This window comes from Pararge aegeria, chromosome 13, assembly GCF_905163445.1.
Source record: "Pararge aegeria chromosome 13, ilParAegt1.1, whole genome shotgun sequence".
Lineage (NCBI taxonomy): Eukaryota > Metazoa > Arthropoda > Insecta > Lepidoptera > Nymphalidae > Pararge > Pararge aegeria.
The window spans coordinates 17,242,467-17,266,375 of record NC_053192.1 but is presented as its reverse complement, the minus strand read 5'-3'; the positions used below and the strand labels follow the sequence as shown (position 1 = coordinate 17,266,375).

The window sequence follows — 23,909 nt, the reverse complement described above, 5'->3', positions numbered from 1 at the left end:
TAGCCATAAAGCTTTTCCACCACGACAAAAAAAAAAAAGGGTTGGCACAGGAGGATACAATTTAATAAACAATAGTTATTTGTTCAACAAGATGGCAAAGTATGTTTTTGTTGTGATTGCCTAGTTTAAATCCCGAGCTAGTGAACGATTCGAGCTAGGAAGAATGAGGTAAATTAGAATCCTGAGTCTAGTGAGGCATTCCAATTGGCGTAATACATACAACTTTTCACTTCAATAATCGAGAAAATACAAGATGTAAAAGAAATATTTATTGAAACATTAAGGTATTTTTACATTTGGGATAGCTAAAAAATTATGTGTTTTCTATTATTATATTCTTTCTATTATTGTTCATATACACTGTACAGTAAACCATATTCACACTTTTATTCATATAACTAGATGACGCTTTCTAGATTTCAAACTAATCGCAATTAACGAATAGGTAGACGTATGTAGAAAATCTCGCTGACTAGTTTTATAATGCGAGTATAGAGTTTTTGGCGTTAGTAATTTTTTTTTTGACAAATGATTTCAAAAACACAGAGCTAAAGTAAAAATATTTGAAAAGTATCATTAAGTAGTTTAACGACACTTGCGTGACCACGAGTTGTCGATTAAATAAACTAAGTAATTATAGCGACATATTAAAGTCGTAGAACATGTAAAAAGTTCAATTCAGTTACAATGAATATAGTTTTAATCCTTATATTGATTATTTCAAGCAAAACACATGTATTGGCGCGAGAAAACATAGCCGACGAACTAAATTCACTGTTACAAAGAAGCGTAGATGGACCCTTAAATTTTCCGGAACTTGCAAGAAACTATGGGTACCAAACCGAAAAGTACGATGTTCAGACCGAAGATGGATATCTACTTGGCCTTTTCCGCATACCAGGTGAACGAGGGCTGCCTACACTTCTGATGCATGGATTAATGGACACCAGTGACACTTGGCTGATAAGAGGAAACACATCCCTCGGGGTAACCCTAGCATGCGAGGGTTATGACTTATGGTTCGGAAACATCAGAGGAAACAGATACTCGCGAAGACATGTCAAACTTAACCCTGACATAGACACTTCTTTTTGGGACTACAGTTTCCACGAACACGGATTTTACGACCTCCCCGCTATAATCGACACGATTCTATGGAAAACTGGATCGAAGAAACTGAACGCGATCGGTCATTCCCAGGGTAATACAATATTTTACATATTAGGATCAACTAGGCCAGAATACAATGCAAAGGTAAACGTTATGACAGCACTAGCGCCAGTGTGCTTCTTTAACAATGCACCGCCACCTCTTAGTTGGTTGATCCAAATATCACCGCAGTTATACGAACTCGCGATGTCAAGCGGAGTGCACGAAATATTTGGAAACGTTACGCCTATTGGTAAAGCAACGAAATTGTTTTGCAGTCGACCATCTATCGGATATGCAGTGTGCCTTCTTGGTGTACTGTTTCCTTTTGTTGGATTCGACACTCAGGAGCTCCTACCTCTTTTTTTCAATGTCATAGTCGAGCACAACCCCGCTGGAACGACGACGAAGAATTTCTACCATTTTTTCCAACTTGGGCTTCGAGGAAGATTTTCTAACTTTGACTACGGTCCAGACAGGAACTTGCTTGAATACAATTCGAAGACACCTCCGGACTATAATTTGACGTCTGTGACTATGCCAATTGTCTTTATAGCTGCGAGAAACGACAAGCTGTCCAGGATACCGGATGTGGAAAACCTGTTGCAGCAATTGCCTAACGTCGTCAGGTACACGATCATTAAAAGGAGGATAATGAATCACTTGGACTACGTTTGGGGGGCTCATATGAAGGCATATTTGTTTCCTTACATTTTGGAAGTATTAGAGAAGTTTAACTAATTTAGACTCTTTTGCAACACCATACACAATCCTTCAATACAAATCGCACACAGGCAATATAATGTTAAGAGAATTGACAATAGTATTGCGTGAGTGCAGAGTGTCTTAACTATTCAATCGTGTCAACTGAAGTCCGGAGTCCTCGACGACTTACTTGCACTTTGTAATTGCATTTTTTTAGTTTGTTAATCTGATAGGTCCACATAGCTCCTAAATTAAGACAAATAGGAAGTTTAAAATTGAATGAAAACAGATGAGTCCCTAGAGATGTCCCACAATAAGTTCACAGTTTATACAACGTTTAACAGAATTAAGAAATAATATTGAATGATGCATAAGAATATTGCATAAGGAATCACCCTGTTAAAATTTTAAATCAACCGAACCATATTTATTTCTCCATACAAACGATTACAAAAGATTTAAAGAGTTTACTTATGACAACCCTATTGAAGATAAACGACCGTCACGCGCATAGTACCTACGCTACGCAACGCTTACTTAATAAACTGACAGGGTTCACATGATTTTAATTTTGCATGTGATGAGGCTGTATCTGATTTCTTTCAGTAAAAACCATAGCAGGTTTACTCAAAAACTATCAGGTTTTCTGATTTTCAGAGACAGTACATAATGCACCCCTAAAGGTTTTTATTTACACGTTGTATAAAACGTAAGCTTATATAAAAATATGACGCCTCCAGAGAATAAACGATTTAGAGGAATGGTTATGGTGATATACTTATTATAATTTTAAATAATTTTTGTTCTCAATTAAAAGTAACCTAAAAAAAATTACAACCTTATGTGTAGTGTCTTAAAACACATTTACAATAATTGTGTACGAGAGCTTATGAACGTGTACCTCACACGCTCGCTCATAGTAAATCGTGGCATTAAATGTAAACAAAGCTGATTTTACGGTTGTCACTGCGTATTTTTTACGACAACTTCAATTCTAGGAAAATACTTCTCAGAATTATTGATCTCAAGATAAAATTACACAAATTGATAAAGTGAAACCGAAGAATATTGCGTGCGTAGTATAAAATGGTAACCCAGCTGATATTGCGATATTTACTGCATATTTTTTACGTTAACTTGCACGAGAGAAATACCTCTAGAATTATTGATCTCAAGAAATAATAAATTACACAAAAGTTACCCCCTAAGGGTGGGTGAAGTCTATCGTAATCGCTGGCCTTGCATGTAAACACAGCAAATTTTTCGGTTGTCACTGCGTATTTTTTAAGATAAATTGCAATAATTCTCTTGAATCTCAAATCTCAGAAACTCTTTACTTAGTTTATTTTATTTCTACAACTTTATTGCATAATAAAGGAAACACACACAGGAACACTTACATTAACATAAATTATATACAAAAGGCGGCCTTATCACTAAAAGTGATCTCTTCCAGGCTACCTTAACTATTGGAATAAGGCAATGAGAGACGGGAAATCGCAATTCTATATAAAATATATATTATATACACAAATAAAATAATAACTGTAATAATATAATATATATAAATATTTATATAAATATAATATGTATTAAATTTATATGCATAAATACACATACATATACATATAAAATTAACATGTTTATAGTGACAAATAGTGCCTCCTTACACTCTTTCTGAGTGAAACAAAAGTTACACAAAAGTCGCTTCTCCCCCAAGAGAGGACGCAGTATTATCTTCTATTTATCTTACTAATCAATATGTTCTAAGATAGGTAACAGGAATGTTGGTATACCGCCCACTAGTTGGACAGACGTCATCAAGCGATTCGCAGGAAGTCCTCATAAAAGACTGGAGGAGAAGAGAAGGTCTGTGAAAGTCCCCATAAAAGACTATGTCCAGAAGTAGAGGTCTGTGGAAGTCTTCTTAAAAAATGTCTATCTGTTGAAATGAAGGTCATGATAATGTATATGACGATGGTAGAAAGTGGTAGTATACGCACCGGCCGCGATCCAGACGGCGAAGCGCAGCCACGTCATGTAGTCAAGGTTCAGCATCAGGTACACGTTGATGAGGATGCTGAGCCCCGGCAGCCACGGCACCAGCGGCACCTGGCGTGCACACACATATTTTATCAAACCGATAACGGTTATGAGTTTAATACAACTGCTACACCCCTGGCAGATTAGCCTGATTCATACATGAGACATGAGCGTAATTCATTTCTTTCTTTATTTTGTGGAAACATACAGAACTATAATTAAATAATAGGTGTTACATATTTATAATACTTAAATCTCATTGTTTTCTATGTTAGTTTGGTAGTAATAAACCTACATTATTATAAACCTACAAACAAGTATGTTCGATAGCCGTGTACAAAATAAAGAGTGGAAGGTTATAATGGATTAGAACAAACACGCTTCCTGCTTATTTTTATTAGAGCTTTGTTTTAAACCTCTACGCGTACTTAATAAAGTGACAGGAGACACTTGATTATACTTTTGCATGTGCTGTTAGGGCTGTATCTTATTTCTTTCAGTAAGAACTATGGTTTACTCAAAAACTTTTAGCGTTTTGTTTTCACAGCTAAGACTCAGAGACAATAAAGAATGTACCTCTAAACACGTTGTATACATATATTGAAGAGAATATTAATATAGTATGTATTAGAACTTACGGAGAAAGCGAGCTTCTTCTCGGAGACGGGTTGCCTGGAAATGGCGTAGAGGGTAAAGACCACCAGGGCGGTGCCGATGGCGAAGACGGCAACGGGGCCCGCCTCCCCTGCTAGGATCGCGTCGCCGTGCTGGTGGACGCTGTTCATCATCACCAGGCACCACACCCCTGGAGACATAAAAAAAACTTTTTCTTCACACAAACTTCAACCTTCCTTTAAGCACAGGGCGTTAAGTGGTCTTTTCAGTGTGAGGTTAGTAGGCGAAATTTGAGGATTTTTAATTATTCTCTTAAGACTGGCCTGATCTGCTGAAACGCTTCGGCCGTGAATAGTTTCACAGCTCTACCTACAAAGACGTGTCACAAAGCGATTTAGCGTTTGATGCTGCACTGAGTACGGGTATGGATTTAATATAACGGCCCCAAGGTAACCTTAACATCGTGCAAAGCTGCAATGTGAGTATCATCAATGAGGTCAGCTCGCACAAGAGAAGGGGATGAGGCCGTATTTCACCGAGCTGGCCCAATGTTTGTCTTTGAGAACATTATGGAGAACTCTCAGACATGCAGGTTTCCTCAGAAGTGCGTGTTAGGGTTCAAACCCGGGTTAAGTGAAGCCGAAGTCCTAACCTAGGTTATAACAGCTCCACACGATCCACACGATGGGTTTACGAATAAAAGTTTGCTTTAACCGGTTTCACATCACGCGAATGGTATTAGAAAACGCAATCTAGTAGCCGGTTAGTTAATCCAAATTTGAGCGTTGACTGGGTTGATTGACCGCGCTGTCGTTAAGTGACCGCTCCGCACAGGTGTCTATTTGTTCCAATTTGTTTTGACCCCGCGTTCATAAACGGGTCAAAGAGCGGTTTGATATAGCTCCCAAAAAATATTTTGAACTATACCTAACGGCAGTGGAGTGCACTCAATGCACAAAAGCACTGCCTATATTGATATATAACTCGTATAGGAGGAGAATTTTAGCCGTTTTATGCAATTTTTCTACTGTATGCATACTCTGGTAAGAAACTCAGTGCACGCCACTGCCTAACGGAAATAAAAATATATAATATAGGTTATTTTAATACCATGTGTCGATTCTATTGTACACAAATTATAGAACTAAATTCACATTTGTGTAGAACACAATTGATACCACTGCCAGCCATTTGCTCACAAGATCTCAATCGCAAGGCCTTGTTTATCCGAAACTTCTGCTCGCTCGTTTCACTTTTTGTGTGTTTTATCCGTGTTAAAGCTTCGCCTAAACCGAATGACTCACCGTACAAAGTGACAAGCACGCCCACCAGCGAGGAGCTGAGCCGAGTGGGCGTGGCGTGCCCTTCGGAGTTGAGCAGCTGTCGCAGCGCGCTCCGCACCGACAGGTTGAGCGGCTCGGCGGCGCGGTGCACCGACTGGCTGCGCTCGTACCTGCAACGGATCTTATATTACTACTTCCGACATTGATTCCGATCGACAGGGGTAGATAGATGGAGAGGAGTAGAGGGAACGTCGCAGAATCCATGATGATCTTATGTTACCATTTTTCAACCATTTTTTTTTTGTTTTTGTTAAGACAACATATTAGTCTTTGTAAACAAAAAGTGGACATAAACAGTCGACTTACAAGAAATGGTCATAAATTAGTGTCATCTGCATATCGTCTGCGTAAGGTACAGGGATCATTTGTGGGATTGAGTATACGCTTTTATAATATGATTCCTAAGGTGATTTTGGACCTGCCAATGCACAAGTTTAAAGAATTTGTTATAACACATTTATTACAGCGAGGTTACTATACAATTTTTCAAAGACAAGGTTGCTTGGAAGCATCCGGCTCCGCTTTCAGCTCTCACATGATAGAAAAATGAATGTTAAAATGCAAAATGTAAATTGTTGATGTTGGAAAAGAGCAACTGCTGAGTTTCTTGCCGGCTTTCTCTCGGTAGAATCTGCCTTCCGAACCGGTGGTAGAATCACTACAAACAGACAGACTTGACGTTTCAAAATTGAAACGTGCTTATATTAAGCCTACTTGAAATAAATGAATTTTGAATTTTGAATTTTTTTGAATTTCACATGGATTTCGATCGACAAGAATAGATAGATGGAGAGTAGAGGGAATGGTGCAGAATCCATGATCTTATATTAATATATTCGACATTGATTTCTATCGACAGGGGTAGATAGATGGAGAGGAGTAGAGGGAACGGTGTAGAATCCATGATACTCCATAGCGCGATGTTCTGAGAAGAGTCCGTTTTTGGAGTGCCATCCCGCGGGCCATTAGCTTGGTCAATCACTTTATACTAAAAAAACAATGGCTTTAAAATAAAATATGTTTCAGTATCGACCCAAAACTGGTCCACCACACGAAGTAATACTAAAGTTAAGATACTCGCAAATAAGTTAATTTAAATTTTTGTTAATTTTTTTCACTATAAGCCCTACAGTCTGAGATGGTAACGGGCTTAGCGCAGTTCTATTGAACCCATACCCCTAACCTTGAGGGGCACCAGACTACCAGAGAAAATTCAGAAATTTCTAAATTGCCCCTGTACGGCATGAGACAATTATCTCCCCGGGAAAAAGATAAAAATGTATCTTCCCCCACAGCTTTATCAACTCTCAGACCACTGACGGACAAGTGGAAATAATATGATAGCGAAAGGTATATATAATTTATATACATATAACAACACTTCCTTTTACAATCCCATCGTTCGCATGTGCCGCCTTTGTGATGATTTAATATCGTAATATTGACATTTTTAACAGAAGGATAAATGTTTTTAAAAATCAAATTTATTTATATATATATCAACTTTAATTTTATTTTTACTGTTTGTTTAGTTTATTTCCAAGTGTGCACACACTTTGGATTTTATCTTAGAAAAAAACTTGTTATTACTTATTTATCTACCTTTAGTTATTACCTGTTTTGTGTACCTAACAACATTAAATAAATAAATAACGGGGGTAAACTTCTCCCATTCCATGTTCCAGTACTTTAGCAGGTGGACACGTGGATATCATCGGGGGTCAACTTTTGTCTCCTGCCTTTGCTAGCTCTGCTGCCGGGATAATGTTAGGTTAGGTTAATGTTAATTATGGTTTAATGGTTTTCCCATTAAAAACCGCTGTACCAGCGAGGTATATATAAAGCGAAATAAGCTTACCTGAGCAGCAGTACGCAGGACGCCACCATGGAGTACGCCAGCAGGGTCCCGATGGACATCATGTGGATGAGCTGCTTCAACTCGAACATCATCGCGAGGGTCCCTGCGATACAGCAATGGACTCTCAAACATCTCAAATTGCTCAATAGTCCACTTGCTCAATAGTTTTGGGACATGTGTGGGGTTCAATAAATAAATAAATATACTACGACAATACACATATCGCCACCTAGCCCCAAAGTAAGCGTAGCTTGTGTTATGGGTTCTAAGATGACTGATGAATATTTTAATGAATAATATACATAAATACTTTAAAATATATATATAAACACCCAGACACTGAAAAACATTCATGCTCATCACACAAACATTTTCCAGTTGTGGGAATCGAACCCACGGCCTTGGACTCAGAAAGCAGGGTCGCTGCAAACTGCGCCAATCGGCCGTCAGAATAGAAGCTTTACCGCAAGTTTGTGGGGTGGCCACCAGTGGCGTGCAAAGATACTGAAGGGTAGAACTTTATTTAATCTAACAGTGTCTATCTTTAAGTTTTTTTATAACTCGTACTGGAGATTTTCTTCATTTCATATCATCTGCATACTCTGTGCATCATACCCTCTATGCACGCCACTGGTCGCCTCCCTTGTCCCCCTGCCGCCATCTTGGAAAAAGAAGTGGACTATACAACTTCTTGCCCTAAATTAAAAATGAAAGAACTTCTAAGCAAAAAAGTGAGAAAATTTTAATTGCCGCCAAATTGTATACTTTTTGTTAAATTTTTATTTATAACTTTACTATATGTTTATGTGGTGCACAATAAAAATGTATTAATTCATTCATTAAAAATTTAAATTTTTCCAAGATGACGGCCGGGGGACAAGGGTGACGCACCCCACAAACTTTAGGTTAACCTTTTATGGACCCCCACACATGTCCCAAAAATAAAATTGAGTCCTCTAATAAAATGCAATATTCGGCTCTTAAATTGTAACATTTCAATAACTAACAAACAGTTAGCAAAAGTTTTGGATAGTGATAAGATAAAAGCAGGCGTTACTTAACTCAGTGATAGCGTTGATAGCTCAGTGGGTAAGACTTTGACTTCACTTTCGGAGGGCTGAGTTCGAATCCCAGCACGCACCTCTAGCTTTTAAGTTATGTGCGTTTTAAGCTATTAATATATCCCTTGCTTCAATGGCTAAGGAAAACATCGTGAGGTAACACGCATACATATATCATGGAATATCGCAAATTAACGCCTACTTCTATCCAATACTGGTCAAGTCGGTTGAAAGGCTATACCTGTGAACAGCCCCGCGACCATGGTGCCCACCAGGGGGGTTTGGTACTTCTCGCTCACGCGGCCCATGAACTGGAACAGCAGCCCGTCCGACGCCATCGCGTAGATGATGCGCGGCAACGGGAACACGGCGCCCAGCAAGCTGCGGGGCCACACTGCGTTACCAACAGGGAGGGGGGGGGGGGGGGGGCGTAGACCGCCACACTCCGTGACATCAAGTATAAAATTCAAGAATTCTTCATTAATGTACATATCTATAGTCGTAAAAATGTAATAGGCCCGTTTTGACATTTGTGCAAGACCATAATGTAACTTGGAACGAAACTGAAAGAAACAATAAAATAAAAATCAATTACATACAGTGTTTTAAAAAATACGTTAATTTTTTTGGGACGTTAAATAATATGAAAGAATATATCGCGAGTATTCTTTTTGCGCTTACTGTATAGTAGCATGCAATTTATAATTGTTGCGAAACGTTTCGAAAACAGTTACGTTCTCAGTCTTTTTTTTTTTTTATTCCAGAGTTGTAACCATTTTTTTATTGAATATCGAAAGCCGCCGCGCTTGGTTCTGAAAGCCGCAAATAAAATTTTGAATTGACGACACTGGGTTCGAAATAATGAGTCTGAGTTGATGTATCTGACCAAGCGGCACATGACTGAAGCGTCCCCGCGCGCACTGCGCAGTTTTTGGTTCCCCATCTTGTAAAGTTGACCGTGCGCTCGTTTAAGTTTGATATATACTGTTTACTATTACGTTAACTTTTGCTCTTCTACTTTGGATATTGATTTAAACATAGTGATTTGACTCGATTTTTGTGTTTGTTGTTATATAGTACGAACTCTGTTACAACATGTTGAAAAGTGGACGTATAATCAACAGCGAGTCACGCGAATTGGTTGTGAAGTTAAAGGAATACTTTGAACGAACGAACACTTTACAATACATAATCATATCAATCAAGTACTGATATTACAAACAATATAATAGAAGTACAAACTTGAATTGATTTATCGTGAGTATCGAGTTCCGAGTCTTATGGTTCCATAACTAGTTACGTCGCGATGACAAATGTCAAAACGGGCCTATTACTTTTTTACGACTATAATAAATTTACTACGACAATACACACATCGCCATCTAGCCCCAAAGTAAGCGTAGCTTGTGTTATGGGTACTAAGGTAGCTGATGAATATTTTTACGAATGTAATTCACATTAATACAGATAAACATCCAGGCACTGAAAAACATTCATGTTAATCACACAAACATTTTTCCAGCTGTGGTAATCGAACCCGCGGCCTTGGACGCAGAAAGCAGGGTAGCTGCCCGTTGCGCCAACTGGCTGACAAATATAAACCCATTATAGGCCCACTACATAGCACGGGTCTCCTCCCACAATGAGAAGGGGTTAAGACCGTAGTCCACCACGCTAGCCCAGTGCGGATTGGTGGACTCCACACCTTTGCGAACGTTAAAGCAAGTGATAATTGCTTAAATGAAAAACGCACATAACTCTGAAAAGTTAGAAGCTTGGAATAGAACACGGTCCCCCGAAAGGGAACCCGAAGTCATACTCAATTTTTCAATTTTTTTTTTAATAACAATTGACAGACCAAGTATATCGCCCACCTGATGGTTAGTGGAAAATCATTGACTATAAACAGAGCAACAATTCACAGGGCATGCAAGTAGCACGGACAGACGATGAATCCATCCATGGTAAAGTGCCCATACCTGGAGCAGAGTGCGCAGATAGCGCCCACGCTGACGGCGTACCGCGCCCACGGCCAGCCCAGCTGGTCGTACACGTACGGGAAGGGCGCTTTCTCGTCCTACGAAGTGATATGACATTTCAATTAATATATTCACACAAATTTACAAGCGCAGTGGGTATACAGTTCGAATGCCAGCATTGACTCCGGTGGCGTGCACAGGGTTATTGACCAGGGTAACTGGCGTGCATAGAGGGTATGCACAGGGTATGCAGATGATTTAAAATGAAGGAAATCTCCAGTACGAGTTATAAATACTTAAGGGTAGGCTTTTATCCTTAAGTTTTTTATAGCTACCCCACTGACCAGGGTATGCATAAAGAAGAAAGATGGCATGAAATGGAAAAGTTCTTCTCCTTTATGAGTCATACAAAAATTTTAGGGTAGGCAGTGCTTTTGCATTTATATGAGGTGCACGCCACTGATAGACCCACTTCCCACCCTACTGACAAAGGCTGGCCGCTATGCGATTAAGCGCTCCGGTACGATGTCGCGTTGAAACCGATTTGGGGTACGGGTTTAATATAACTGTCATACTTAACAGGTTAGGCAGTTACTTTAGATTGCATCGTGCCAGGTGTGATTTCGGTCAAGGGTTAGTAGTAGTAGAATAAAAAAAAAGTGTGTTTAGATATGGACACGCGTTAGAAGTTATACTTCTTTGGCGCGTAATGAGTTAAAAATCTTATCAAAAATTTTATCTCACCTCTAATTCCACGTTTCTAGAGAAAACGACACTAACAATAGGAAAAATGTATTCAATACATTGGAAGTTTTATTATAACTAATTATCTAGTTAAATAAAGTGTATTTAAATATCACAAAAAATATTCTACATAATTAAAGAAATGTACGTAATAAACATAATTAAATTTGGAACACTAATAGACTCATTATCGGACAACCAAGTTTCACTGAACACTAAAATTTGAAATTTTTGTACAATTGAATCAATTAAATCACCCGAATGAACAATTCAAAGTGTACACTGTAAAACCTTATGCCTAACTTCAGGGTGCCGGTTTTTGTGGCGGTGTGCGCGCGCATCGTAAAGAGTGAGCTGGCGGACGATATATTCCCCTCTCACTCGGTTTCGCGACTCCCTTCATCCTGTTAAAATCGCGTAACCATGTGCAACCGCGCGCATTTCGTTACATCGTACAATTTCACTCCCATGATGTTTTCCTAACGCCGCTAAAGAAGTATAACTTCAAAAAAAAGGCAACTCACCTGCATATAATATGGAATCATCAGAGTGAGCACGGACGATACCCCACAGTAAGCCAGAAACACCACGAGCAGTGAAGCCACCACTGCGAAGGGTATGCTCTTTTGTGGTCTCCTGGCCTCCTCGCCAGCGGTAGCCACGCAGTCGAAACCTGCCAGGAAATTAGCCTTTCTTCATATCTTCTCTCAAACATGCTTGGTTTGAGCTTTATTTGGCAACCGTATAGAGTAGAAAAGAATAGAAAAAAACGTAATTACAACAAAACACTGGAGGACGCGATTAAAAGACACTAAGATACAAAGAGTACAGTAATAAGTGTAAATATAATAAGTACAGTAAATATTTTCATTTGTTAAATAGAATAATTGAGAGTAGAAAATTGAAGGTTAGATCAGCACATGTCAATATCACCTTGTCATTGAATATTATAGAAAGTCGCAATCGTCGAAAATTATTAATAATTATATTCAGAGATTTTTAAAAACTTTGCAATTTAAAACTTTTTTTTAAAACTGTTGAATTTTCATACACTTTGCTATTCACAATTGATCCGTTTGAAAATATTGGAAATAAATAATCCTAATTGATTATAATATCTGCCACTAGCTGGCGTATAAGTCAAGAAGCGTGGAGTATATGACATATACTTACGGCTAATCCAAATTATTATTTTTAAATAGCGGAAACAACACAGGCGTCTGACGTAAGCGTTACTTCCGTCAGAAAAAAATCTGAGTTACTCCCTAGTCGCGCCTAAAGAAGTTTTACTTCAAAAAAAGCAGACAAGAAACTCTGTAGTTGCTCTTTTCGAACAAAATATTTACATATATTTTGTCTACCCTGAGGAAGATGAAACTGTGTTCCATGAGTCAGCTTACCAATAAACCCGTAGAAGCAAACGGCAGCGCCTTTGATAATGCCCGCGATCCCGTAGGGGGCGAACCCGCCGCTGCCGAAGTCAGTGCCCTTGTCCCGAGGGACTTCGGACGCTGGAATACGCCAGTTCTTAGTATCCGCTGTAAATAATAATTAAAAAAAATGTTTACTAACAATTCAAACAAGATAAATAGATAGAATAACTTTGTTGCAATAACAAAACGCAAAGAAACCAAAAAAACATGTGCAATTTATTCACACACGGCAGAAGTGTAACTTCTGTAAAGTAGCCTACGAGAGATTGAGGTAGATGTAGAGTATCAGAACTATTAAGATGAATGTAAGGTTTATTATTAAGAATCCATGGTAACTAGTATAGGTAAAAAAAAATTATAATGTTTTCTATCTCACTCGGTCCAACTATTTTTGTGTTTGTGGCTCTATGGACTTATTTTATCGTTTCATCGAGTTTGGATTCACAACGATTCTAATGAAGTTTTACTTCTAAACATAGACAAAAGTACATAGAGTTAGGGGGTAAAGGCAGCCTTACCACTTAAAGTGACCTTTTACAGGCAACTTAAGCGTAAAAATCTTCTACTGTTCGAAATACCAGACCATTTCTACCGCGCACTTGCAAATCATGGAAAAATCTCCCATCTGATGAGTTTCCTCAAAAATACAATCTAGGGTTATTCAAGGGGCGGATAAACAAATTCCTTAAAAGCCGGCAACGCATCGGTGGCTCCTCTGGTGCTGCAGATGTCAGGTGACCCACTTGATCGTTTGCCCGCTATTAATATAAAAAAAAAGATATCTGTAAAAAGGACAGTGGATGGTGCACAAAGTTAAGATATAAAATAAACCTACATAAATAAATATACTACAATTAGTCCACCAACGCACTGGGCCAGCGTGGTGGCATACAACCTGGTGCCTTAACCCCTCTTTATTGTGGGAGGAGACCCGTGCCCTGTAGTGGACCGGTAATGGGTTGATATGATGATGATGATAAAATAAATATACATACTAAGTATAAATAAAAATTACACAAATATTATAACATAAATAAAAAGTAACGAAATCGATTGCCTAGCGAAAATGTATTTTATATAATTTGTCGGTATTCGGGTTCGGGTTTTAATGAAAACCGAAATAAAACTTCACAGGCTTTCGAGGTACTTTATGTACTGTCTCTGAGTTATCTGTAAAACTGACACTAATAGTTTTTGAGTAAACCACTGCCATAGTTTTTAGCGAAAGAAATTAGATACAGCCCTAACATCACATGCACGCGTCACAATAGATCGTAGCCGGTCGACGTGACACCAGGGACCAGACGAACCTGCGCCGCAAGCAGAAGAGGCACATCACAGGCACAGTTCAAACCATGAGTCTCCTGTCGCTACAATAGGTACGCGTCGCGTAGCGTAGGTACTACGCGCGCGTCGATCTTTTATCGTCAATAGGTTTACTTATGACAACATAAGTAAACACTTTTGTAAATAAATATATTCGCGTAATATCACTATCTTTTAAAGTTGACTCATACGCGGGGGAAGTCGCGGGTGTTCTCTATTGTACACTACAATAATACTGTAAACAATAAACATGAAGCTTAATTTGCTACATTCTACGGAAAACGGGAGAATCTTTACGGCGTTATTTAAAAATTTCTTCAATTTTTTACTCAGCACCAAACATATCTTCGGCACTGCACTCTCTACGCACCGTTCGCTCCGACACTGAGGATGCAAGGAGCAAAAATTGAAGAAATTACAAATTTAATATAGCAAATTAAGCTTTTTTATCATGGAATTAAGCAAAGTAACGCCTGCTTCTTAACAATACTGTGTAGTTTACCTTTGAAAGATCCGGAGATGATGACGAAAAGTACAACGCACAAGTTGACGCCCGTGCAGAAGTTGTTGAACTTCGTAGACTCCTTCACGCCGAACGCCAACGCCACTGGAAACATTACTCAGGATCATTAAACCGTTACCGACCCACAACAGGGCACGGATCTCCACTCTGAATAAAAAGGGTTTTTGGCCGTAGTCCACCACGCTTGCTCAGCGCAGATTGGTGGACTTCACACGCCTTTGAGAACGTTAGGAAAATAAGACAGATTACTGACGTAGAAACAGCAAGACTTGTTTACTTTGCGTACTTTTATAGTGTGATGTCTTACGGGATCTTATTATGGGGCAAAGCTGCTGATATTGAAACTATATTCATATTGCAGAAAAGAGCTATACGGTTAATATATAAACTTAAATCACGTGAATCCCTCCGTGAAAAATTTAAAGAAATAAGTATCCTTACGGTAGGCTCACAATATATTTATAACAATATAGTATTTGTAAGACAACATATTAGTCTTTATAAACAAAAAGTGGATATAAACAGTCGACTTACAAGAAATGGTCATAAATTAGTGACATCTGCATATCGTCTGCGAAAGGTGCAGAAGTCATTTGTGGGATTGAGTATACGCTTTTATAATATGATTCCTAAGGTAATTTTAGACCTACCAATGCATAAGTTTAAAGAATGTGTTAAAACACATTTAATACAGCGAGGTTACTATACAATTGATGAATTTCTTAATGGCAAACATTGCTTGGAAGCATCCGGCTCCGCTTTCATCTCTCACAAGATAGAAAAATGAATTTTGAAATGTAAAATGTAAATTGTTAATGTTGGAAAAGAGCAACTGCTGAGTTTCTTGCCGGCTTCTCCTCGGTTGAATCTGCCTTCCGAACTTGACAGACTTGACGTTTCAAAAGTGCTTATATTAGGCCTACTTGAAATAAATGAATTTTGAATTTTGAATTTTGTTATAGAGAGAGATCTCAAGCAAGCAGTTATTACGTTGTTTTCTTTCACCGTTCAAGTGTTATTCTAATTGCTCAAATCGAAAACGCACATATCTCCGAAAGGCGTAACGGAGAAGGGGAGCCGAAGCCCGAACCACCAGGCTAGTACCGCTTAAAACAATACATTATTGCAATTGATACAATTTGCAAATATTAACTTTTGTGTAAATCAACCAGCTCTCATTTGTAACGCTTAATGCATTCAAGAACATCAATAAATAACATCACTTGGTTACCTGGTTTACCTTCAAGGTACGAATAGGCATTTTATAGGCAAGCGAGCTCCAACCTAAACCTCAACGTTGCTCTCCAATAAGCATGACTATCGACAAGTGGCCTATCGTTTAAACTTTAAAAGCTACAGTAGTACGCAATAGGATTATTTCTAAAATTATTTTTATTTTTCTTACCAGAAAACGCCATAACAACGGTGAAAGCAAACAGATCCGGGTAGCGGGCTAGGTGCGGTGAGTCCATTGGCATCCATTCATACAGCTTAGTGGATATCGCCTGATACAGTAGAGAGTCTAGGTATTCGCTCAGCGCTTTTACTACCGACGCAGCACCTATAAAGATCACATTTCTTGTGTCACTAAACAAGGTCATTAAGAAAGGATGTGACATCTGCATATCGTCTGCGAAAGGTACAGAAGTCATTTGTGGGATTGAGTATACGCTTTTATAATATGATTCCTAAGGTAATTTTGGACCTACCAATGCATAAATTTAAAGAATATGTTAAAACCCATTTATTATCCGTATTCTTAGGTTACATACGGCACAGACGGCCGATAGGCGCAGTTTGCAGCGACCCTGCTTTCTGAGCCCAAGGCCGTGGGTTCGATTCCCACTACTGGAAAATGTTTGTGTTATGAGCATGAATGTTTTTCAGTGTCTGGGTGTTTATATGTATATTATTTATAAAAAATATTCATCAGTCATCTTAGTACCCATAACACAAGCTACTCTTACTTTGGGGCTAGATGGCGATGTGTGTACTGTCGTAGTATATCTTAATATATATAAATCTCTTGTCACGATGTTTGCCCGCGATGGACTCCTAAACTACTTAACCGATTTTAAATTAAATTGGCACACCGTGAGCAGTCTGTTCCAACTTAAGAGATAGGATAGTTTAGATTTTAATTATAGTCGCAATTTTATTTTATTGCAAATAATTTTTCTATAATTAATTGAATTGAATACAGTCACATGTTATATATATATTATATATATAATACTACTATACTAATTTAAGGCTTAGCGATACTGAATGCTTTAAAAATACAAAATCAAACGCAGACGAAGTCGCGGGCAACAGCTAGTTTATTATATATTTTATTTATTAGGTTTATGGGCACGGTGTGAAACATTGCGGGATGTATTCCTAGCATGACCAGCGAAGTGTTGCTGTGTTTATCGGCGATGGCTTTCCACTTAACATCAGGAGAACAGACCAAAAATTCAAAAGTTTAAAAAATGAACTTACCAATAATGTATTCCAGTATGAGATTCCATCCTATAATGAAAGCAATGAACTCGCCGACGCACACATAGCTGTACACGTACGCTGACCCGGCCTTCGGCACTCGAGCACCAAACTCCGCATAGCATAGGCCTGGAAGAGTAGCACAATGAAAATCAATTCCAAACAGTGATTTTTGTTTAGTTTATTTTTAGCATCCTTAAATTTTTGGGGTAATGTTACAAGTATTCCTAACTTCAAAAATGCATATTAACTACTTGCTCAAGTTTGATGAATAAAAACTTGCGAGCCTTCTTAGTTCTTGGCCACACCAGCGCCTAGCATAAAAACCCCAAAGACAGTTTAAACTTAGTAAGACTAAACTGCTAACCTTTAACGCTTTAACTCATATTATTCTAGCTTAACGTTTTGAGCGTTATGACTTATTCAACTTATACGGCACGCAATTCAACAGGGTGTGATTTTAGTTCGGCCGTCACTATTGCCAGGTTTATAAATGGTACAGAATACAATAAGGTTACTCCCCTTTTTCAATAAAATGTCTTAGTACTTACCAGCAAACACGCTAGCAACAGCAGCTAATAGAAACGACAGTATAACAGCTGGTCCCGCGTAGTTTTTAGCGACATCTCCTGCCAGCACGTAGACCCCTACACCCAGGGTGCTGCCCACACCCAAAGCGGTTAGGTCAAGAGCTGAAAGCACCCGTGCTAGTCTAGCCACACCCTCCTCTGCTGCTTTGCGGCGCGATAACACATCGTAGGTAAGTTTCGCAGCACGGGCTGCTCCTGCCTTTATCCCACCTATAATAATATACAAAATAAATATAATATACATAATAAATAAGTAACTACCAATACAAATATAATTTAATATTTGTATATACTTATTTATTTATTTGTCTTTGGTTACAAATATTGTTTTATATATATTTTATTTTATGGGTATATGTATATGTGCACCACCAAACTATTTTCTGTATTTGTTTTCTGCGCCATTGGTTGCCTGAAAGAAATCGCTATGAAGCGATAATACCGCCAAATTGTATCCGTTGTTTTTTATACGTACTTTTTTTTTATGTGCTTTTAAAATAAAAAGTATTGAATATACTTTTTTTTTCATTAAAAAAAAATTAACCACATTTTTTCTTAACATACATTAACATATTTGACTAAAAATGCTCCAGTGCCAGAAAATCTTAAAGTGAGAAGAAGTGAAAGCTAAACCACGAGGGAGCAGTAGTCGCCCAGTCACATGATGGTCCAATGTTCACAGGAACTTTACAGACCTTAGAATCTAACCTGTGGCAGCCCAGGATAGAATGACCTGGCACATACTGTTCTGTACTATAGGAGGCTGGAATAAATAAAATGGAAAAAGGGCTGGAAGAATACAGAAGTTTGTTCTACTGCACTTTCTGAGTTACCTTATTTAGCAAGCTTACATTGTCCTCAAAAATATTCAGTAAATTCATAAAAAAGAACAGTAAACAGCATAGATCAGCAATAAAATAAAGAAAAAACTATTATTACCCAAAATCCAACACCATTTTACCATAGTTTGTATATATAGAAAATAGATAAAACTTGAATAATGCTCGAGTATCTCACTCAATAGTTAAACAGTAAGAGACACACCACAATTGCTTATATTGAAAGCATACTGACTAATGGTTCACCACAAATCATTGTACGGGTAATAAGCAATAAGGTTACAGTGAAGTCAATTGGATGTCCAAATTGTTATTGTTTTATGGTATGGCCAGACAAAATTATTATTAGTTGTTATGTACTTTGTATATACATTGAGAAATTGACTTTTTAAAACATACTCAACCTACTGGTAATTGGAAATGGTAGCGCATTGCACTGATTGACAGTGATTTGCTGTTATCCATTGAGGAGTTCAAACTTCCATCTATGAAGTTGGTGACCACATAAATTAACTGACATGCATATAGGTTGAATCGAGAACATGTTCCTTTCAAGTAGGATTAAAACTGGCATTTTAAGGACTATAAAATAGCTATAACTTGCATTATTTCTAGACCATGACAAATCTATAAAATATGCAATTAATAATAAAAAAAATTAAAGACTTTAAACGCTCAGAGAATGTATTCCTTAAGCCTAATTTTAATGAGGTTCAAGAAGATTTTTTGATTCTTTATCCAAGGGGTTTTAGGCTTGTCTTCAAGTCAATATGTTTTCAGCTTAAAACTCAACAGTTTCAGACCTGAAATGTAGTAATTTTGATTGGAGTATAAGGCATTATATTCCAAGTTATAGAATCATCAGGGTGCAAGTAAGATTTGTACATTGGCGGGTTTTTCAACATTTTAATTTCTTTATTTGGTAGATTATTCGTGTCATTGTAATGTTCAACCCATTAATTAGTGCAACTTGTCTATGCAGGAAATAGAACTAACTGAATTTAATAAATTATGTTAATTATGCCTTTACCAAGAAATGTAAAACTTGTATAGATCTCACTTGGCTAGATTTGGTGCCTGGTATGATGTAGTATAGGTCATTCTATTACCTTGGTACTTTTTATCTGGGTATGGAGACAGGCCTAAAAACCAATGACGAAGGTCACATGTACATGTCTCATTCCTATACTCTTTTTATACTTGCAAGAAAACGAATCCATGCAATCATTCTAGTTGATTCTAGTTAAAGGGAGGACAATCTAAGAAAAACACTTGTTTATTCATAAATGTTAGAAGTGAAACATAATTATGAATTAAATTTTGTAGATTTCATTGGAAAGAACAAACCCTGATGTTACAGACCTGAGACATGACGTGTCCATAAACTTTTCATTCATAAATCGTACGGATACAAGTAATTTGTAAGCCGGAAAAATAATTATTTTTAAATTAGATTTAATGTAATCTCACCATCAGCATATGCCTGCCCTACTGTATAGGCCGGCATGCCACGTCCTCGTGTGTTATCACCATTTAGAAATGAATTTTCTTCAGGAAAAGTCATTTTTTCCACGCTTTACATAACCTTAACACTACCACGTAAATGAATATTGAATGGGACTGAAGAAATACTGCGCCGTTGACAAGTTACAAATCAAAGCCTAATTAGGAGCAATGCAATTGGTAACAGTAATAAGAACTCAGTGGAATTCTCATATTTCACGTCAACATCTTATTTTCGATAAATATTGTAGGTAGAGTTGTATACCAGTGGATAGGTAAAATAGATATAGGTACCTATGTATTAAGTACAGAAAACTGACAGGTGACATTTGATACAATGACAGTTCGTGCATTTAGAACCCAATACAGATGCGCGTCTTTTAACAAAATCGATATCGATAACTTTTTCATCCGTTGAAAGCCTTTACAGGCAAATAAAGCTATATAACTTCACTTACTGCTATGATGGAAAGTAGGTGAGATGAAATTACAAGCTTTTAAGCACGCAATAAGTCAAACAACCCAACCCAACAACCAATAAGTAACCAATGTATTAATTTTATTAATTTAATATTACTGTATATGTGCCAGGTGCCTATAAAGTTACATGTACAAAAGCCACTTAGCTACGCTTCGCAAGAGCATATCGACATCGGTGACGCAAACCCATAAAGTTTTTCACGAAGTGTTTGGTAGTTACGCTTACCAAGGCTAAAGAAGTTTTGCATTGCATTTTGCGTGTGCATCGTTAAACAACTCTTATAACTTTTTCATAAGTTGCCTAATTCTCTAATGCATTTGCATCATGAAGTTTCACTCTTATCAGTTTTTCAAGAAGTATAACTTAAGAAATCTTATTAAAGGAAACTTTATTTTCCACCCATTGTGAGTCGTGATGCCAGCAGCCTGTCTGAGCCGCCGCAATATATGTTAAAGGTACATTGAAATCAGAAACGGTGTCAGGAATTGTTGATACCATTATGATGGATGCGCCTGGGGGTATTGTGACTTGGAGACAAATCTCTATGAATATAAATAATATTATTATTATTATTAGCATCGATACTTAATACTAACGTGTGTGCGCACCCCTATTAGCCGGAACGTAATGACGTAAACGTCAATATTTTTGCATCATCCGTTTAGAAATTCCGTTCTCAGTTCACACATGTCAACAACGATTCCTTTGATTACATTTAATCAAAGGATCTTTATATGTTTCCAGATTTCTGACCTCGTCGTGGCGTGGATCTTATCCAAGGTCACAGAAGCGTACGTTACTAGATACGCAACACAACGCAGTAAATTTTATTCAAGCTACACTAAACTGTCCAGCCTACAGGATATTCGAACCTCACGTCTGTCCAACCCCCCACCATGCTCTGAGGCTCAACTCCTGGCGGACTTCGCGCTTGAGCCCCCGGTGACGCAATAATAGCCCATAAGCTAGTAATCAGCTACAATCCGTCCCTGAAATAAAAAAAAAACTATTATTTAGGAACAACTCAGTTATGTAATATTCAAAAACGTAGAGCTTACGAAACGGCTTACAGCTTACAGATACAACGAACGAAAATGTTTGTTCCGTTTTCTGGGTAGGTAGGTCATTGTCATTCATTCTTCCACTTAATTTTTTTGAATTCTTCGTTTATTTTTTTAACAAGCCTTCTTTTCCTTTATCCCTCGATACATCAAGTGTTCTTAAAACTTGAAGTCAACAGAATTTTTATTTTTTGGTTTTCGTACATAATCTTGTACGACAACCGTTAGACCGACTGCCATCATTGGGAATCTCTTAGCACAAGACCCATAAAAGAATACCTTGATCTTAAATAGATAACGGGTGGGATCCTTGTCAGGGTTTGGAGAACATTTATCTTGACTGGCTTCCTAATTCATAGATCCGTTCTCGCTTCAGAAAATTTTGCTAAACGTTAAAAAAGTGATAGGTGTGAGGTAACAAACGACCTCAAAAGTATAAAGTATGCCAGCAAACTAATATTACCATCGGTAATCACAAGTGGTAATCAACCAATAAGGTGTCAGTTAAAAAAATATTCAGACGAAATAAGAACCTCCTTCTTGAAGTGGATTAAAACTAACTTGAGATGTATATATATAGATAGCATCATATTGACCCATTACCGGCCCACTACAGGGTACGGGTCTCCCCCATAATGAGAAGGGGTTAAGGTACACCACGCTGGCGCATTGGTGTACTCCACATACCTTTGAGAACATTATGTAGAACTCTCAGGCATGCAAGTTTCCTCACGATGTTTTCCTTCACCATTGAAGCAAGTGATATTTTAATTAGGTACTTACTTAAAACGCACATCACTTAGAAAACTTAGAGGTGCGTGCTGGGATTCGAACTCGGCCCCCGAAAGTAAAGTCGAGCTCCTACCCACAAGTTATTATTAAGCTTGTTTAATTAAAATAATCAAGGTTCCGGAAGAAAAGGCTAAATACCTACGAATCTAGGTACGTTGAACCAAAGGACGGCTGCTTTCATTTGAGACCGGTTTGACGAAATTGCTACGTTTAAATTTACTCAAAAATTAACATATCTGCTTATTAAAGAACTTGGAGAAGAATCAATCAATCATCTGTGTTTGATATGTAACAGCTACTTCAATTAAGTAGGTACACAACGGACATAGCCCGGAGATATGGGTTACAGAAAGATAATCTAGATAGATCGAGTAGAATGAATACGATTTTTTTTGGGTAGTTATAATAAATTATATAAAAAGTGTTCAACATATCTAAAACATCGCTACATATTATTTCTTTTGCTCAACCTTTTGAAAAATTGCCGTTTGAAAAAAAACTTTTTTCATATAATAGGGCATACTTTCCAGGTGGTCCCATTAAAATTTTAGCGAAATCGGTTAATAGTAATAGTAATCGGTTAAGCTGTTATTAAAAACTCAACAATAATGTTACCTAAAGTAGCAAATTTTTGACTATAAAGTTCATTATTTGGCGTGCGCTGAGAAAAGTATTGATGATACATAAAAAATATGTATAATTGATGAGTTTCTTAATGACAAGGTTGCTTGGAAGCATCCGGCTCCGCTTTCATCTCTCACAAGATAGAAAAATGAATGTTAAAATATAAAATGTAAATTTTTGATGTTGGAAAAGAGCAACTGCTGAGTTTCTTGCCGGCTTCTTCTCGGTAGAATCTGCCTTCCGAACCGGTGGTAGAGTCACTACATACGGACAGACTTGACGTTTCAAAAGTGCTTGTATTAGGCCTACTTGAAATAAATGAATTTTGAATTTTTTTTTTTGAATTTTTTTTTGACCTACTGCATGATTAAAGTACTCATTATTATCTCCTCTCAGAATGAGAAGGGTTAAGGCTGTAGCTCATAACGATGGCCAAGTGCGGTTTGGTAGGTATACTTCACAATCGCTTTAGAACATCATGGAGATCTCTAAGGCGATCTCCCACATCATGAGGAAACCTGAATGTTTTCCTCACGATGTTCTCCTTCAACGTAAAGCAAGTGATATTTTATTCCTTAAATGTCTACTAATATTAAAAATGTGAATGTAAGTTTGTTTGTTACGCTTTCACGCAAAAACTACTGAACAGATCATCATAAAACTTTGTACACATATTCCTGAAGGTATTAGAAGTAATATAGGACGCTTCTTTTGGGTGAGGGAACGAAAGTGTTTGACGATTTTAGACCATAACGC

At 37.7% G+C, this 23,909-nt stretch overlaps 2 protein-coding genes across 2 annotated transcripts in view; one reads left to right on the top strand and one right to left on the bottom strand.

Annotated features, from left to right (window-relative positions):
* Nucleotides 1-20,467, bottom strand: part of LOC120628974 (cationic amino acid transporter 2-like) — a 38,413-nt gene extending 17,946 nt beyond the window's left edge. Inside the window, exons 1-13 of the mRNA XM_039897681.1 lie at nucleotides 20,163-20,467; nucleotides 17,815-18,063; nucleotides 17,264-17,392; nucleotides 16,185-16,340; nucleotides 14,759-14,863; nucleotides 12,898-13,035; nucleotides 12,022-12,170; nucleotides 10,754-10,851; nucleotides 9,016-9,155; nucleotides 7,714-7,816; nucleotides 5,817-5,965; nucleotides 4,536-4,702; nucleotides 3,858-3,966 (exon numbers count right to left, since the gene is read on the bottom strand). Of these exons, the coding sequence (XP_039753615.1) occupies nucleotides 3,858-3,966; nucleotides 4,536-4,702; nucleotides 5,817-5,965; nucleotides 7,714-7,816; nucleotides 9,016-9,155; nucleotides 10,754-10,851; nucleotides 12,022-12,170; nucleotides 12,898-13,035; nucleotides 14,759-14,863; nucleotides 16,185-16,340; nucleotides 17,264-17,392; nucleotides 17,815-18,063; nucleotides 20,163-20,256 (1,786 nt within the window). The 5' untranslated portion in view covers nucleotides 20,257-20,467. The remainder of the gene's footprint in view (nucleotides 1-3,857; nucleotides 3,967-4,535; nucleotides 4,703-5,816; nucleotides 5,966-7,713; nucleotides 7,817-9,015; nucleotides 9,156-10,753; nucleotides 10,852-12,021; nucleotides 12,171-12,897; nucleotides 13,036-14,758; nucleotides 14,864-16,184; nucleotides 16,341-17,263; nucleotides 17,393-17,814; nucleotides 18,064-20,162) is intronic.
* Nucleotides 647-2,627, top strand: LOC120628978 (lipase 1-like). Its single transcript, XM_039897684.1, has one exon. The coding sequence runs from the start codon at nucleotides 688-690 to the stop codon at nucleotides 1,888-1,890; it is 1,203 nt and encodes a 400-aa protein (XP_039753618.1). The 5' UTR covers nucleotides 647-687; the 3' UTR covers nucleotides 1,891-2,627.
* Nucleotides 20,468-23,909: the final 3,442 nt, after the last annotated feature.

What these genes read in the sequence shown, in the direction of transcription:
- LOC120628978 (XM_039897684.1), top strand. Translation starts at nt 688, where the DNA reads ATGAATATAGTTTTAATCCTTATATTGATTATTTCAAGCAAAACACAT.